The sequence below is a fragment of the Primulina huaijiensis genome, chromosome 6, assembly GCF_012295235.1.
Source record: "Primulina huaijiensis isolate GDHJ02 chromosome 6, ASM1229523v2, whole genome shotgun sequence".
NCBI classification, from domain to species: Eukaryota; Viridiplantae; Streptophyta; class Magnoliopsida; order Lamiales; family Gesneriaceae; genus Primulina; species Primulina huaijiensis.
Window position 1 is genome coordinate 21061104 of NC_133311.1, and position 19371 is coordinate 21080474.

The 19371-nt window shown below is 33.1% G+C and overlaps 3 protein-coding genes across 5 annotated transcripts; 1 reads left to right on the top strand and 2 right to left on the bottom strand.

Annotated features, from left to right (window-relative positions):
* Nucleotides 1–6989: 6989 nt before the first annotated feature.
* LOC140979310 (WRKY transcription factor 28-like) lies at nt 6990–8577 on the top strand. The gene is made up of 3 exons (XM_073444655.1): nt 6990–7468; nt 7552–7698; nt 8136–8577. Exons 1-3 carry the CDS (start codon nt 7044–7046, stop codon nt 8515–8517), a joined length of 954 nt encoding a protein of 317 aa, XP_073300756.1. The 5' UTR covers nt 6990–7043; the 3' UTR covers nt 8518–8577.
* Nucleotides 8578–12145: 3568 nt separating this feature from the next.
* LOC140978205 (transcription factor bHLH144-like) lies at nt 12146–14140 on the bottom strand. Of its 2 annotated transcripts, XM_073443065.1 has the most exons (3): nt 14007–14140; nt 13415–13502; nt 12146–12808 (listed from the first exon to the last, which is right to left on the bottom strand). In XM_073443065.1, the coding sequence occupies exons 1-3, from the start codon at nt 14034–14036 to the stop codon at nt 12399–12401; spliced, it is 528 nt and encodes a 175-aa protein (XP_073299166.1). In that variant the 5' UTR covers nt 14037–14140; the 3' UTR covers nt 12146–12398. The 2 variants fall into 2 exon arrangements, with proteins under 2 accessions (XP_073299166.1, XP_073299165.1); XM_073443064.1 differs by lacking the exon at nt 14007–14140 and having other exon boundaries at nt 12146–13305; nt 13415–13773.
* On the bottom strand, nt 14007–19371 carry LOC140978204 (uncharacterized). Of its 2 annotated transcripts, XM_073443063.1 has the most exons (8): nt 18832–19371; nt 17727–17777; nt 17289–17322; nt 16671–16757; nt 16527–16578; nt 15708–15873; nt 15528–15623; nt 14007–15418 (listed from the first exon to the last, which is right to left on the bottom strand). In XM_073443063.1, the coding sequence occupies exons 1-8, from the start codon at nt 18934–18936 to the stop codon at nt 15326–15328; spliced, it is 684 nt and encodes a 227-aa protein (XP_073299164.1). In that variant the 5' UTR covers nt 18937–19371; the 3' UTR covers nt 14007–15325. The 2 variants fall into 2 exon arrangements, with proteins under 2 accessions (XP_073299164.1, XP_073299163.1); XM_073443062.1 differs by having other exon boundaries at nt 14007–15623; nt 17727–17819; nt 18832–19367.

A 19371-nucleotide genomic window follows, 5' to 3' on the forward strand; every position in this document is an offset into this window, starting at 1 on the left:
ATGGATTGATTTCTGTGCAATAAATTATGTTTCTTTAGTGAAATATTGTAAAACTTGCATCCAACAAAATGTATGACTTTCATTCCCGACTAAATTATGTAAAGTGCCAAGCATTAACCATGTCTACAGAATATTTTTCAAGGATGGACAAGGGCAAAATGGTGATGCTTTATATCCAGTGGTCAATGCATAATGGAATCTGGACAGTGAGATTGTTATCTGGCTTATTGAATTTATTCTGTTCTATAAACACCTGATACAGTGCGAAGTAAATTTGCAGTGGTTGTCCTCGTGTTTGTTTGATCTCACACCTTACCATACTTGATGGCATGATTTTAACCTGTGTAAACATTGTCAATAACACTCTCCATACAAACTAACAACTTAAAGCTGCTGTTGAAAAAATTAGTTGGTTTCATGTCAATCTCAAATAAAAAAATATTCTACGAACATACACGTTCACAAAACGAGAATAAATAACTGGGTTTTCAAGGGTGGTTATAACCACTGACTCCATCTTATAGTCATGGTTTAAGTATACCAGTAAACAGAAAGAAATTATATTATGTAACTGTTTCTCTATAAAGTTCGCAAAGGGAAATGATATAGTCCTGTGATTCTCTCTATTCTTTTTTTATTCGTCTCTCTATTACTTCTTTCCACTGTGAAAATCTACTTTAATGATCTCAGTACATAGAATTCGGAAGTTAACATTTTGCGAGATATCTTGTGATAATGCTATTTCAATTGTATGTGTGTTCCCCCTCTTTCCTTGTCTTCTACTTCATTTTTGCAGTGATGTATTTTAGTTTTTCTTTGGGTTGGTTCGCTACTGCCTTTCCCCACGTTTTTCTCATCATCGGCTTAGCTCAAGTTAGGTCGTGCTTTCTGACTTAGAAAGAGGTTAGTAATGCAACTGCACAAATTCTTTTGGGTTCAATATATTTTGTGGTCATATGCATTGAGTTTCTGTCGTTTTTAGGGTGATCACCAGATGATATGGTGTTTCTAAGAATCATATTTTATTTCCTCATCTGTGCACCGAAGTTCATGTCTCAGGTTCTTTAGTTCATCTGTAGTTTCTTATTAAATATTTTGCTCGTCGCTTATTTTGGGGTAGTCTAGGTATGCAAATTATTTTAAAAGAAAATCATCAAGTATTTGTTGAATTTATGGATTGTTTTGAGCTCCAGAATACTATCTTAGCATGCCATGCATCACAATATATGAGTACCTACTTGGCACCGGGTGCCTGTTTGTTATTTTTGGAATCGTACTTTCAGCATATAGGACCTTATTCAACTAGTTGATGTGAGTGAAACTGCAGATCTTTTTAGACAGTTTGCGTTTCAGATCATGGACAATGTCGGTATTGAAATTGGAAAACCTTGATAAAGATTGGCTATGGTAATGGAGCTTACCAATGAAAGGCTTTGGTTTTACGGCTACAAACAGCCTTGGAAATGACTGGCTGAATAATATCCTGCAATCAATGCAACATATGGGTCAAGAACCTTATTCTTGCTGCCCGTGTGTCTTTCACAGTTTTTGAATACCTTACTGCAGGTTGTTTGAAGAAGTTTTATGTTTGCCAGACGATACAACATTATTAGGCATGTTTGGTAAAGGTTCTTTTATTATCTTTAAAATCTCAGATTTTTATCTTTAGAGTTTCCTGTATGGATGTTTTAATCTGTCAAATCTTGTTTTGAGGTATTAGTGGATTTATAATTTAATTTCTAAACACCTTGTTTAGATTGGATTTTTGGAATGTAGTGTTGTAACATACAGTAAGAATTACCAGACTGCTTTTTGTTGACTGAACATCAACGTTGATGTATTGGAATTTTGTTGTGTTCCAGTCGACTGTCTTTGGTGATGACAATGGCATGATTTTTTCACGTGAATGCTCGCTTATTGGATGTTTTTTATTTCAAATTTTTGCGGTTGCCCTTTATGAAAATTCGCTATGTCGCGGTTCACATAATTTTATTGAGCTAAAGCGATTTGGTGAACTTGGACGTTTGAACTAGCAATCTTTATGTGTGTGTGTCTAGTTTACACTTATAAATTAATTTAATTATAATAAACTTAAATTTTAAAATAAAAAATAATCTTTTATGTTAATATATTTACATTTTAATTTTAGTAAGACGTAAAATTATTAATAATGTATGACATTTTTGTCAAAAAACCATAATATACAATATAATTGGCTTTAATATCTGTAGTATATAATTAACTATTAATTAAAGTAGAGATTTTCTAATAGCCACTGGTTAATTGATCATAAAAAATTTTGGAAAACTGTTTTATGGGTCAATTTTGTGAGATGGATCTCCACTTTGATTTTATAAATAAATATTATTTTTTATGTCAAAAATATTATTATTCTTTTAAATATGAAATGAATTAATACGTCTCACGGATATAATTCGTGAAATCGTCTAATAAGAAACTTATTCTTGATTAATTTAGTGAAAACTTATTTAACATTAAATTACAACTTCGTCGTTTTTTGCAAAAAAAAATATTTAACATAAATTTTTTATATATATGAAGCAGGCATTGTTAATTATTTTTTGCTAATTATTTATCAGATAATGTAATAAATAATATTAAAGTTGAGACAATAAAATAAAATTATACCTTTTCAAAACACGAGCAGCAGTGCGTGCAAAGTAACAAACCCAGCCCAACACGACAGAGTGGAAACCAGAAAATCACACTGCAGGCGGCAGCGGCCTGATGGGCGCCGTCGCCGGGGGAGCAATGATTTTGGGGTGACCTTCTTAACTCCTGCTTCGTCGAGTAATTAGATTTTGTGTTCTTCAATCCTGTTTGTCTCGTGCTTGGGATTATGCAAATCGATAGATGTTTAGGACTTAATTCTCGTGTTTCTACCGTCTTTCCGAAGTGATTGTTCGTTATGATTTTTAGGTTGATACGATGATGCATGATTTTAGCATGTACGATAGTTGAGTGTATAGTATATCAAAACTGTATATGTATATATTTGGTGGACCAAGTCTTGTTCTCATTTCTTACAAGTAGCAAAGGATCATCATTAAAAACATATTATTATTTGCCTACTATCATTTAGTCTTAGTTTAAAAAAGGTCCCCATACACACACACACTCTCTCTCGGTAGTTATTAATTAATGTTAATATTTATATCTATATAAATGGATGGTATTAAAACATTAAAAGTAAATCGATAAAAAAAAAAACATTCAAGATTATGTAATATAATATTTATGAAATTTGGAAGAAAAAAAATTCTATTGAAATAAATTTGAAAAAATTCCACCCACGGAATTGAGAACATGATGAGGGTTAATTCATTTATTTTTTTAAAAGATAAATATTTATCGTTAAAAGGGTTTACTTGCTTTATTATTTAATTTGTATATAGTTTGTGGGATTTTTTTTAATTTTTAATTTCATACAATGGGAGTGGGGACAAATATTTTGTGGGATTTTTTTATTTTAAAATTTTATACAATGGGAGTGGAGACATGGTTTGTGGGATTTCAATGTAATTAAACGTGGGTGTTTTTTATAAAAGTCAAAATCACTAGTCTATCTCTTTATTAATTATTCACCAAAATTAAACGTAAATTCAGAAGCAATTAGCCTTTAAAATGTTCAAAAAAAAAATTGTTGACTTGTTCATTACATTCCAAGTGGAGTAGATGGAATATAATGATTGTGGACATTGACTTTGGTTCCTCTTCTAATTGTATATCTATAATACATAAAATGTAACAAAATGTATTTTATTAAAATGTCAAATTATTAAACATATAATCTTCAGTTGTCATATGTATATAATTCTAAGTGTTTAANATATATATAATTGATGAACAATTGGATGTTGGATGTGAACACCTTTTAGCTAGCTAGCTCGTAGCACATGCACTTCTAATGTTAGGATCTCTTTGAGACTACTTAAAAATTGTCTCGTGATTAGATCAACAACTGATGAAATTATAACTGATCTAAATTGATGAGTTGAGTAACTTTATGTTAAATTGCGAAAATTATTCAAGCTGATACGACGAACATTTTGGTGAAATTGATATAATACAAAGTGTGAGACCGAAAAAAAATGTGTTAGACTTGATTGTGTAAGAGCGGATAATTGAATACAAAAGATAATCATAATAGAGTTCTCAAAATTAGAATCGTAAATAGCGAGGAAATTAAAGACGACTGAACTTTTGTCGTGGATGAAAGCTCACTGCTACTTAGTTGAAACTTATTACATCACAATTCTAAAGTCAAATTGAATATTTGGATCAGTTGATTATTCTTTTTGACCAACATGTAAATGAAAACCAAATATGTGAACATGATACATGATGGATGGTGGGAGAGGAGATCGTACCGTAATATATTTATTTGAAAAGGGAATTTCTTTTTAATAAATAGATGTAATATAATCATAAATAAATAAATAAATATACAAAAGTCACTAGTGATATAGAGATAAATAACTTATGCAGTTCATAACCCCCAAAGTCACGAGATTCCTACGAAGGGTTTCATTTCATGGAAAAATCAAAAGGAAAAAACCTACTAGGAGGGGGAAAATGTCAATAGTTAATTAATAAAACGGTAATATGAGGAAATGGAGAAATGATATAAAATTCGAGTGAGTGTGACTCCACGAAGATAATATTATTAAAATACTTTGTATGTCTTATTCATTATTTATATATTTGCTGGAAATTGAGACCATTGAATCAGTCATCAGCTTACTTAAATCACTTTTTTCAACAAATAACTTTAGACTTTGCGGTCCAATATTTATCACATTGTAACATTATTAACCAAACTTTGGATAAATGAAAGTCGATCCCTTTTTTTTAGTAAATAAATATATAATAAATATGACGAATTTGATATTAATGAAATATTTCAATTTTTTTTAAAAAAAATAAAATATATTGAACATGAGAGATTGGTGTGGTAGATGCCTGAAAGATCCATTTTGCAGTACAAAATTATATAGAAATATTATCTGCCATCTTTTAATTCTGCCGTGATTGGGACTTGGTCGGAATCAAATACCGAAGGACATTTACGTACACATATCGACGGTCAATAATCTCATGCCCCTTCCTTATTTATTTTCTTTTCATGGGAAAATTCCTACAAGCGAATTATTCGATATTATTTTCCAAAAAAATATGCCATTTTATTATAGATTAACTAAAATTTATATATATATTTTTTCAAATTTTAAAAAATATCTCCTCTCTAAAATTGAATTATTATTTTTAACATCTAAATTAACAAAGTACATTACATTATCCATATAAATATATATTTATACTATATTATTAAAATGAGTTTTCATAAAGACAAAACAATGTCATGATCTATTTTTTAGAAAACCTAAAATACACGTAATTTCCTATAACAATATCCCAAAACTCGATTCTTTATTCAATAGAATCACCTTAACCACATTATCATTGATATTATGATATATCAGATATGTGTCTTTGAGATAAAAATCAGAAGAATTTAAAAAAAAAAAATTTTGTTCATATTTATTTTTAAAAGCGCAAGACATAAAAAAAAATATCATAAAAAGCTATTTTTAGATTTTTAATATAATTTCTATATTTTTCACATAATTTTTTTAATTATATATATATATATATATGTATTTATCGCGTGCTCATGGACGCAAGTATTGCATTATGCTACCATACTTATGTGGTAATTTGCTAGTTGTTCATTAAGCAATCGACTCGAATAATGTGATGAAATATGCATGTATATAACATAGTAGTTTAAAAGTTTTAAAAAAAGAGTAGGTCTCATGTGAGACGGATCGATCAAGTCTAGATCTAAAGTGAAAAGTTATATTTTTACATAAGTCGGATTGGATTTAAAATCCGTTTCATAAAATTGAGATATGATACGCGTATATTCAAGAAATAGCAAGAATTTTAGGAAATAAATTAAACCATATTAATCTAAATATGTAATTTAATAACTGAGTAGCCAAAAAGGTTCCGTTCATATATGATAATTCTCCTTTAATTGTCGGTATATATCCCTCCAAACGGTAACACTTGGTTGTAAGATTAGTAGCGATTTGAGTTTGACCAAAATATTTTAGGATTATAATTATTACACGAGATTGTGAAAAGGAAATAACATAAAAATTCAAAGAGTATTTAATTTAATAATTTATATACGGAGGCCAATGAAAATGTACCGAAAAAGAAATTAAAGCTGAACTCTATTTTGATATATTAATTGCGATGTGACATGGTAAGCCGATGGATCGTACGTGCCCGACGTTTGAATGTAAACGTGACATATATTACTATATATTAGATTTATTTAAAATCATTAAATAATTTAAATTAAGTGATTTAATTTGTGCACTGTAATAATAGCAAAATAAGAACACAGCAATATGTTTCTTGGTCGGCGAGTATTAGGACCATGCATGAATTATGTGCGAATACCAAACTCAGGAGAACCAAAGAGCATCTCCCACGTGCCAAAGATGCGTCGGCTATGGTCAAAAGGCGGTGCATCAGTGTGGACACGTGCAAGGCCACAAGGTTAACCATTTTTCGGAAACATTGACGTTTCGCGAACAAAGACTACCTTGCTCAACTGCTAAAATACCCAAATTATACTCATTGCTTCAATCTTGAAATACCTAATACATTTTGACACATATATAATATTTTATTTTATATGAAATATATAATCAATTAATATTTTATTCATAGTATAAAAAAAAATTTTTATCAATCAATAATAGAACTGTCCATCTAGCTAGGTGGAATTGGTAATTAAATAACAAGGAGTGACTCAGAATACATTATTAAATTTTGTCAAAAAAAACTTTATTAAATGGGACCCATAAAAAATAATAGCTACTGACCTCAATCTCCTTCGTCAAAGTTTAAATAGAAAGATTTCACAAGCTAAATTTGCTCAAATTGTCAAATCCTCCTAACCTCCTCCTCTGCAACCCTATTTAATTCTTCTTTCTTGAATCTCCATGTCTGAAAATTTCAACAACTTTTACTATCACCACCCCTTTCAAGATCACATCGATCATGGACGCAACAACGTCGGCGCAGGAAACTCTTCCGCATATATGCAGAACCCATCTGTTCAGAGACAGCAAATGATTGATCAGTCTAGTAGTTACCTGAGTTTCAACGGGTTTTTGCATGGAAGCTTTGATCAGAACGTTCAGGGTTCATTTGGGTCGTCTTCTGAGGTGTTTTACACCGTGAAGGAGGAGCAGAAACCGGTGGTGGACGGTGAACGCGGTGGTGAAAACCCTACCACGCCCAACTCCTCCATTTCCTCTTCTTCCACTGAGGCAGTAGCATGTGAGGAAGATGTGAGCAAAAACAAGAAATCAGATGGTAAAAAAGAGAACCCTGAAGATGGAGAAGACAGCAGCTCTAAAAAAGAGTACTTATATGTTTATTTATATTTATTTTTACTATTTTTCGTGGAAATTAAAGTTAATCATTGTTACCAATTGATGAATGAAGGGGTTCCAAAGGTAAGAAGAAAGGAGAGAAGAAGCAAAGGGAGCCCAGATTTGCTTTCATGACGAAGAGTGAAGTTGATCATTTGGAAGATGGATACAGATGGAGAAAATATGGACAAAAGGCTGTCAAGAATAGCCCCTATCCAAGGTTCAATTAATTAAATGATAATATCTTGGCAATTAATCGAGTTTCCTGCTATAATCACACTCTAAATGTTCATGATTCACTATCAATTTGCTTGTATTCAACCTTAAACCTAACAACTTGCATGCATACATCATTATTTTCAATAGGGAACGAACTCAAAGATGTATATGCAAACATTTATACTTCAGTCGGTATATATTGTAATAACCAAATTTATACACTTCAAGGAAAAATGACCCTTTGAAAAATGATTACATGCATCTTTGTAGTTTGAACACAATAACCCTAGGGTGAAATTGTAATAAAGATTTCAGGCAATCGTAGTCAACAATTATACATATGTTATTTTTCAAAACAACCTCTTTGTTGGCTTTCCTTGTTTGGAGAATATTCCGCACTACTTAACAACAAAAGCTGCGCAAATACCCCTTGCGCAGAAGCTACTACAGATGCACAACTCAGAAATGCCCGGTCAAGAAACGCATCGAAAGATCCTACCAAGACCCTTCAATCGTAATCACGACGTACGAAGGCCAACACAACCACCATCTTCCGACAAGTCTCCGGGGAAATGTGGCCGGCATATTCCCTCCCACCATGTTAACTCCGCCACTAATGAACACGGACGGCCTACACACCAACTTTCCTGATCAAGAAATATTTGTTCATCAAATGCCTCACAATATCTACGGAGCCTACGGAGGCGGCGGCGCATATCATCAGCAAACTTTAATTGCACGTGACAATCAACAGTACCAGATTCGTGATTATGGGACGCTGCAAGATATATTCTCAGTCTTCCCCAAGCAGGAGCCCTGATGAGACATTCTAGGTCTAACCCGTTCCGAGGTTTCTTTTATATCTTCTGTAGTTTTTTTTTTTAAAGTATATTTTCCCATGTGCCCTAATTATTTTCCCAAAATCTAAGAATCACAATTTTGTACTTGATATATTATTATTAAGTACATTGTGATGTTATGTAATATATATATATATGGAGTAGAGACCTCATTTGTCATTGTTTTTTGCTGTATTATTATACTGGGTATGGTATGACAAATTATGTGCAAATTAAATAATATAGTTTACATTGTTGTTTATCAGAACACATGCATTTAATTACCTATCTACGTTCAATATCCAAAATTCATTCATGAGATTATTATACATGCAATATAATCAGATTTTTATTTCTAAGTCTCATGTCAGAAGTTACTTTCAAAATTTTGTAGCATATTTTTGTTTGATTAATTGGTGTGCTGTCATATATTGAGCCACAAAACTTAAATTCTTACTTTTTAAATAAACTGAGTATAATGATGAGTATGATTGAATCCACAGGAAACAGAGAATGATTTCTTTCGAGGAAAAACAAATGAAAGGGGATTTTTTTTAGTTAGAAATAAATAAAATACTACAACTAATTTAGCATACAAGAAGAAATAAAAAATCAAGAAGAATAACTGTGAAATGCAAAATTTAATATTATCAAACTCTGATTCAAGGGGTTTCTACTGTTCAATTATATCACTGGTCATCGGCTAACATATTATTTATTTTTACAGTTACAAGCAATTAACTTTAGAATTAAAATTATCGTGTTTCCCTAATTTAATTGACCAAATCCTACATTCAGTCAAAACTTATCAGTAATCAATTGGGCACGACATTGTTCCATATTAATTAAAGACAATATTTTCTTTTTGTGAAAACAGTTATATTAAAATCTAACAATCGAGATAGCAGCAATTGATAGATTCAATTTCGTTGATTTATTTAGATTAAATATGTTATGATAGCAACACACCAATCTATCGCTACTTATGTACCAATCGTTCATGACAATTACATATCACTGAATTCATGGATAGCAGTGGAAAATAATATATCTAATTAAATTGTCAGATTTATCGACATGCAAATTTCATAAAATTAAATTTAAATCAACAAATAATTGAAACAAACAAGAATCTTAAATTAAACACAAAAACATCACAATCATGATAAAATTGAAATAGTATAAATATCCATTTAATCAAAAATAAAACTAATTAGCCTAGAGTTCTTGAGAAGAGATTAAAAAATTATTGCGCCTTCTTCTTGTTCTTCACGTTTAAGAGGTGAAATTCTGCCATGTTCAGTTTCACATACAACATAAGAACAGTAACAAGGTGTGATCATGCCTTGTTCTTGGACTTCTTCTGTTTTTGTCTTTCTTTCACAGCTTTATCTTGACTGTTTCAAATGTGATAAAAATATCCTCTTTCGCTCAAATTTGCTTCAACATAATAAAATTTCTTCCCACAACAAAATAACACCAAAATATATCAATTAACATGTAAAAGCTCTATATAATTTGTTGAGTCAAACAGATTATTCAGTAAAGGCTAAAATGTACTATTCAAAAAAAAAAAAACATGTCACAAGTAAAAATAATGATAAATCTGATCATAACATATGAATCTACCATTAATATAATATATTTCACATGTACACCATCAATAACAGTACTGGAAATTACATTTCGCATATCCAGACAAATTATGGGTGAGTTTGTCACGGCATATTGTATGGACATTATTATTTGACTACATAATTCATATATGACAAAAAAAAATTAAAATTTAAAATTTATGTTGACGCCATCATTATCATGCATGTGGAGAGACACAGAAGAAAAATAGAAAGAATCCATGTTTTCTAGTTTTATGTATATTTTTCTATAAAAAAAAATATTGTTCTAATTAAATTCAAAATCACATGATATTGTGTCAATGCCGCCATCATGCAAAGTAAGAAGTATGTAGCTAGTTACAAGAGTTCTTTGTTGGAATATTTGTTTTCTAACTACTTTGGTGTTTTGAAAAAAAAAAGATTCAATGGTTGGATTAATGAAATTCAAATTATTTTACTTGCTTGAATAACCAAAACTTACTTGGATTTCAAATTTCACTCCATTTTTTTCAAATCAAATAAATAAATCCAAGTGTAACATAAGTTATATGACAAAAATTCTTTAAATAATGTAATCTATGGTGTTAATATATAGGTTTTTATATAAATTACTTTCTCGAAATTATTAAAGCTTACTGTAGTATGTATATGAATTGGGTTTCAGTCTATGTTGTTTATCGAACTTTTAAATCTGGTAACAAAATAAATCGAGCTGGAAATTAAAGCTCTATATAATTTGTTGTTTTTAGATTTTGAAAATTTGTATAAAAGAGTTCAATACTTTTCTTAATCAATTAAACTACACCAAAATTTAAGGACCAAAGTGAAATTTGATTAAAAATGGAAGGGCCCCAGGAACTTTAATAATGTACAATTTAGCCCATGTATATTGCCTTCAGCATAGAACTCGTAATTTTATATCCACGGACCAAATAAGTATTCGCTCTTTTGAATCAAAGAAAATGGCAAATAAATGACACTAATGATAATCTAGATACATCTTTCCACTAGGAAATATTAGATGAATTCTTTCGGCCTTTGGACTCTATAAATTTCCGTCACCTTTTCCCAACATCAAACAATAATCTTCCACTGTTCTCCTGAAGTCGTTTCTTTCGCTTCCCTTTCTTGGTTTGCCTCTTATAATCTTGCTCTTTGTATGAGGTATGTTTATGATTTTTCTTCTCATAATTCATTCAAGAAGTTTGATGGTAAAAAATAAATAAAAATTTGAGGTTCCCACTGGGGGACTATTGACAAGTTTTTGTGGATCAGGTGGAATTCGGAAGCCTGCCATGGGTGCATATGGACAGGTAAGAACATTCATTTAAAGATTCAAAAAATATCATGACAGTGTATCAATTCTTCCACGCATCATCGAGAGAGATGTTTCTTCCATTCATTTCAGGGAACTTGGTGCATGCCAAGGCCCTCGACCACAGAACAGACGTTAATGGATAACATAAACTTTGCGTGTACTGTAGTGGATTTCAGCTTGATCCAAGAGCCTGCCTCCTGTTTTTATCCTAGCAATCTTCTGAATCATGCCTCAGTTGCCATGAATCTTCACTACCAGAAACAGGGGAGGCATTCTTGGAATTGTGATTTCAAGAAATCGGGAATCATTGTTGTCACCGACCCTAGTGAGTATCCCACGGCTACTAATACAAATGTACAAAAGCATAAACACATGCTCAATGACCTCGATTTTTCATGGATTTTGCAGGCTGTGGGTAATGCAAATTCGAGTTTTCCTAATAAGGGTGACTGCTGCAATGCAGCATTCTGAATATTTATGCGTTCAATAACCTGAGACTGAAGATTTCCATTTCTGTTATTTTCTGTAGTTTGCATATTAATTAGATTCTCGTTGAGCTGTTCAATGGAACAGGGGATCTATCATCACACCGATGATTTTTCGAATGATTCTGCCAGCTATTGGAGCATAAAAGATTTCATGATTTCACATTATGATGAAGATCAACACCTTCGGTTAAAGAGTCGAGAAATTAGTTAAGAATGATTAATACTACGCCTCGCTTACAAGACACAGAATAATTCCAACACGAGTCGCAAATCCTGGCGAGTTGGGATCAAGAAAATAACTGATTAGTAGCATCGGGAGTGGCAGTAAAGAAACTGGCTTACAAGAAAACAAATTATCGACTTGAAAACAAATGATCGCCCATTAAACCTGGGCAATTATATATTTCTTGCAGCTGATTTAGTAGGTGAATCAGCTCCGATCACAAGTTTTGAATCCCGGTTTCCAGATTATGCACTTGTGCCTCAAGGGACTTGAGGTATCGAACAGCCTCATCAAGGACGGTGACGGTACTCATCTGTTTGGCTCCAGGAACCATTCTTCTTAATACCTTCACCATCGTCCTCATTCTCTCACCCTTTTTATAATTACAGTGAATCACAGATGTCCCAAGTACTGACCTCTTTCTGGGAGGCGACTCATAATTAGAGCACGAACCTGGAAAGTTGCATTCATATGTTGCATCTGTTCGTGCAGTTCTCACCTCATCATCGTCATATTCTTTGTTTTCTACATCTTCCATGCTCAGAAGTGCATCAATATCATCTGAATCTTCTTTCAGAAGAGAGAAAAATTTTCCCTCGTAGTTTGCATCCTTCCTATCATCTTTGCCTTTCAAGATTGATGCACTATCATCAGCAAGACCAAAATCGAAGAATTTGGAACGTATTTCGGGATGAAAAATGATCTGGCTTCTGGTATTAGATTGATCGAAGACAACAAAATTTCTAGGGCAGGCATCAGATGGTTGGATATCAACACCATGCAAAGGCTTGAGAGGTTCACTACTAGAGGGCACAGGCACTATTCTATTGTTAAACGCAGAGGCCCTTTGAGTATTTTGCATAAAATAGCCCACTTGACCAGCCAGATGGAAGTATGGCTGATCGCTATGAATGAGTTTGGACTTAAACACTTTCAAGGTCAAAGTAACTGGAAGCTTCAAGGAGGTAAAAGCTCTTGGAGTACCTAGTTATGCGCTTAGTAACTCACAAGCTTGAAATTTCTCTTACACGGTCGGAACTCGAGGTGGTGAATCTTAATGGCCTAAAGCTCTTACCGAAACTAGATTACGTTACTGGCTTAAGCAATTGACGGAAATACTCAGCCTATATGCAAAACACATCCAAGAGTACTTAAAAATTTGAAAATATTGCGGAAGAGATGCTATAAATATGCATTTTGGGTGTGCATACCGACGAAATACGAAGCACTGACCTGACAAACTTGCATCAATTGGTAAAAAGCAATGCCCCCGACGCTCATTATAAGTTTTCCCAGTTCTTCCACTTTTATATTTTTCTTTCTGGCAACAACAATGTGCATTATAACTCTCCCGACCCAAATAAACTATAGAAATATAGAAACCAGTTAAGATCTGGAAAATAAAAAAAAATTAACTTGCAAAGATTACAAACTCAAGAAGGTTGTGATGATAAACAGGAGTCAAAATTGCAATCCTCAATGTGTCGTTTGGCCGCTACAAGTAATACTACCCGCGTAGGATAGACACAAAATTCTAAATGTAGAGTCATTTCACCCTTATTCTATGGTAAGTGTTAACATCTTCCTATTATTTACTGAGCATCCCTTGAGACAGTTTCAATACATTAGAAAACATGAGAAAGAAGAATCAGACAGCAAGGATTGAACTCTTGATCATACAGCACTTGAAAAACAAATATTGAGTGAATTGCATTCTTGTGTGGCAGCATATCATCCACACGCATCCATTTCAACGGTTCTAAATTGTTAATGTGGTGACGTAATGTTAGAAGTGACAAGATCTCAAGGGAGGAGAGCAACTCACCGCATCACATGAAAAATTACAGAATAACATGAAAGACGGCTACCAATCGTAAGCACTTCCCATGATAATTCGGAGATTCCCAAGGCATGTTCCCTTCTTTGTCAGAATCTATAAACTTGGAAAAAACACTTTTTCTGCCATCAAAATGATAAAAGATTCGAATGAAAGTTGGCATAAAAGAATACGCTTGAAAAACCAGCTAAGTATTAAAAGCATACTAAAACATACTTGCGTTTGATTAAAAAAAGGCATCAAGATTCGAATAAAAGCACTGAATTTCTAATATATAACTACACAAAGATTCATAATTGAAAATACCACGTAACAAAGTTCATTTCTTTACTAGTTAGGCAACCCGCATAAATTAAATGCAGGTATAATTTGTAAACTGAATCACAAAACAGATTTGTTTCTCGAAATGACATCATATAACCTATGGACAATCATGAGCAGTTTCACACACGTTACCCTTCATACAATGCTGTAGATTCCCAAATATAAAAGCAGAAAATCCCGACTCATACCCTCCTCAACACTCAAACAAGAAAACACAGTATGGGGCAAGAAACACAGGAAAAAGAGAAAGCAAAAACCCGAAGAAAATAATGAGGAAGATGATGGAAAAAGATTCTTGTTTCAGAGATAGATTAAAGAAAGAGGAATTCTGAAGATACCAACCAAACAAACAAGGTTTCTTGATTACAAGATCCAAGCATGTCCATGTCTACCATGTGTCAGACATGGCATTTGTTCATTCTCAAGATTCCACGAGCAATATAACTACCAAGATCAGTCCGGATGGAAAGAAAAAAGACTTCCTCTAAGAAAGCAACCATATAAATCAACTCACAGTATTAGTAAGAATGGTTAGTCTAGAAGTTTATCCCTTTGATGTGCCTTACAGTTGACAGGTTGTCACATTTAATGTACATCCATCGAATATTCGACAAATTCAGCAATATTCCTGTGTGATGTGTTATTTGTAACAGTTTATAGCACAAGTCCTATGGTCGAGTTATTATGAAGGAAATGTATCTACCAAATGCAAGTCGATAGATATTCCATGGCATAAGATGGCTTGACCTCATTTGTTGAACTCGAATAGTTTGTGAGCTTTAGTGATATCTCGTTTGTCATTATCAATACCCTGATGAATATGCAAATTTACTTTCTTTTGGTTCAAGTCTGTTATATACCAAATCGACCCATGATTCTCAAACTCCTAGCTCTTACAATGGGATGTTAGGTTTAATTCCAGATATTAAAAGCATGGAAATGACAAAAATTAATCCTATCGCCAAAAACAGGGGAAAAAACAATCAAGTTTGTTGGTTAGGCTGAAGGCACTCACCATAGCATGCCAAGGCTCCTCCGAGCAAAAGAACAGCTATTGCAATGAGATCTACATGTACCTGCAAGATAAATACAAACTTCCGGTTATCTGAGAGCCCTCTTATATAATATACGGTAATAGATCAAACATATTTGACACAAGGAAAACAAAGGGCAAAGCATACATGCCTGCGCCACAACTGCTGAATCAATTGGATTCATTCCCATGCCAATCCAGATAAGCACAGAAGAAGCAACCATTATTGCAAAAACCAAAATAGTAACCTGTTGAAAATTTTGAGATCAGACAAAGCAAAAGATTGCTGCAATAAAGATTAAAAGAGTGTAGTGCTCAAATTGCTTGTATACCAAAATCGCAACTTTCTGCCGGCTTCCAACACGAGTCGGCCTAAAGGAGCAACAATCTCTACTACTGTTTGCAGTAGGATCTGCTTTATTCCTTTTTTTCAGAAGAACTTCTCGAGGGCTTTCTTCATCTTCATCATCATCATTTGACTGATGACAAAGGTCAACCCTGCAAATCCTCATTTGAATTGATGTTTATCTTCCCATTGTATATTTGTTGACATCAAACACGTAGTGGACGCTCATAACAACATTAAGGCGAGATTCGTTGATATACTATAAATAATAGAAGCACAATCCACTATAGGACAACAGACTGTCAGAGTATCATCTAAAGAATGAAATTGCAAATAAACAACTTCTTGTCCAAGAAGCTCTTAAACTAACTAAAGTTGTTTTAATACTCTCTGTTATATGTAGAATGTTAGTTGATCTCCTTGAGAAATCTTGACGCCTGACAGAATAAATAATAATAATAAGAATAATAAATATCATAATATCAGAAGGTAATTGTTTATGAACTGTATTCTCACCACATAATTATAAATATTCAGAACACACTAGACGTAATTTATTTGAACAGATACCATTTTAGCATTCTTTAAAAAACATGTGTAGATAGGTATCTTTAGTTATAATAGAAATAATGCTGCTCTTTGCATTGCGCTGAAGGGTTCTCATTCACATCGGAAATGCTAGACTGTGCATATAGCAAACGCCTTTATATATTTTACTGAAATTGTGAGCACGTGAAATATTATGTACCATAAAAATACTGCGACTGAACTCAAGTCATAATTTATCAAGCAAACGTCAACTTACCAGAATGACAAGAGTAGAAGAAAAGCTGCAACAAACAGAATTTTGGGGAGAGCTGAAAGGGGAAATTTTGAAGTAAACATCCCTTGTACAGTCATCACGCATCTTAACCTTCTTAATTACCCAAGTAGAGTGTAATTTTCTTACACATGACAATGAAACCACAAGAATGTGACCAGTAACTCCAACCCTTGCAAGCAGCAACAAGATTTAACACAAAATAAAGGAAGTAGCCTGCCAAGAAATGTAAAATACCAGAAGTCGTCATAATCCAGAACGAGAAGCTGCTCAAATTAAGAGAAACTTCAAGACAGGGATAAATAAATTTATTACAAGATAAAAGGTGTAGTTATTGTTGGGATATTTCTATAATCAAAACCATCATTATAATAAAATAGCACCCACAGCACTTTGACTACTTGGAAAACCTGTAAGCGCTAGCATTCATCTTCCCCTCTTATTGCTAATCTGTAAACAAACTGGCAAAGTCCCTAAATAGACCATATCATTAATTATTCCAGATATTCCTCGCCCTAGCTGTTATAGTTGAAGCAATAGATAAGAACCTTCAGAACAGAATTAGTACAACTGCAAATTTACTGTATGAAACAAATCCTATGCATCGTTTGAGATGAGAAATGCATTCTAAATATGTAAAATAATGAGATTGCAAGAACTCAGGTTGTATATATATGGCACATCAAACTGCGTCTACTAAAAGAAATTGTAAAACGAAAATATAATCCCAAAGCTAGTTATTCTAACCTAAGTTGGAGGATCCAATCATTAGATGAAAGACCTGCAATAAAAAATGCAATCTAATCAGCCGACATCTAAATTAAACACGATGAGACAATTATAGAGACATGTTGTAGTTTATAGACATCTAAAACACAAAATTAAAATTAGTATTTTAGAGCCTAAACTTTTCTTTTGTATCAAGTATTAGAGCAAAATGGGTACTCATGCACAAGACACATGTTCTTCGTGTTATTGGTGGGAAGAATGGAAACAATCAATTGCTTAGTTAACATTGACTGCGGAACAAGATTTCACTGTAGTCATCTTATCCAGTAACAAGAGAAAATTGAAGAACAGTGTTTGCTTTTCACTGAAATTTTCTTGGTCAAGTAAGGTTTGCATTGTATGGTGAAATAGACAGGTGACAAGTTAAAGAGTCGTATAAATCATATGATTACTCACTTTTTGGCGGGTCCAGCCAGCCTCTGAATTCCTTGAATGAATCCTCATCAACTGGTACAATGTTGGAGGAAAGACAAGCAAGAAATAAGTACGCTAAAAAAATATATAAGATCAGGATAAATGAAACAGGCATAAACCAAAAAATTATAAACTTGGAATTTTTGTTGAATCGTGTTTGGCTGTAAAATTTCAAAGACACAAAACCCTCTCTAAAAGAGAAGCCATTGCTGCTTACTGAGGTATTTTACCAGACATTATGTCACAAATTACGCGTGTAATATACTAATACAGTCTGTAGCTGAGGCATTTTGACAGATATTACTAACTTCCCTGAGATATTTGGAAGCTATCGAGTATTTGAGTGAGAGATTCAGCAGAAAACATCCATCAAATTTCGTGGATACCAATGGCATCATACAAAACAACCATAATCAATGCAGCACACAGCAATAATACTTTTCTTTTTTGAATTCTAACCACGTCATAACATTAGCATGAAAATGTCTTTTGAATACTTACTTAGACACATATTTAATATAAAAAAACCCTTGGTGAAGAAGATGTAGACACCGTTCACATGGAAAAACTTACATGGTAAGAATCCCATGATAAAAAACAAGAATTGAAATCACACTGTCAATTTGATATATTGAGTTGGCTGAAACTTGGATATTCAGATAATTTACACGTGAAATGATAAGAAATTTTCACTTGAGCGATGGGGCCTGCGCTACTAGACTCACAAACCATCCCCCTACAGCCTTTGGTTGGAAACTCACGTCTCTTAATTCCCACATGGTTCGGAAAACCTTTCTTTCACTTTTGTGTCATTCAAACAAACACGCATTCTCGAAATCGTGTTCATTTGTATCACACAAACACTACTCATGAAAACCCAATGCAAGAAGCAAGATTTAGACAAATGCGTAGTGTACACATCTACCCTCGTCCGAGACTATAAGAAAATACTGTTCAGATGCCAGATTTTCGAGAACAAGAAAGCGTGTATTGTAGCAACAAAATCATCATCATCATATACATAAAAGAAAGAAAAACAAGAATTGTCGGAATTAAAACATAAACCAATAAGTAAAACAAGAAATACCTGACAAAATGCAAGAATTGCAATCACACCATCAACAGAAGCCAGACCCACATTCACTCTCACCACAGCCTTCGGATAGCAACTTCCATATCTGAATTCCAACATCTTCTTTCTCACAATTCTCTCTATTTTTCACTCACACCATTTACACATACACGCACACTAAAACATCTTGAGTGTTTGCCTGTCTCCCAAATACACTTCGAGAAAGTCCAAATGCAAGGGACGATATTTGTCGACTGCGTATAACTACATGGATTTATCCTCGTTGGAAACTAAGGAATGAATGACAGAATGGTGGTACAGCAGGTATCGAAAGGGATACCCTTTTCCTTTATACGAGGAATCCCAATGGATTTCTGGGTATCCTACAGAATACAGATCTGTGTGGGGATTCCTCCTTCACAATCAATCACGCCCTGCATATATATCCGCCTTGTTTCTATACATTGTACGTCTCTCTTCGATTAATATGTTTTGGCATATGTGGTACAGGTGTGATGATACCATGTATTATTATAATTTTTTTTAGCAACGTTC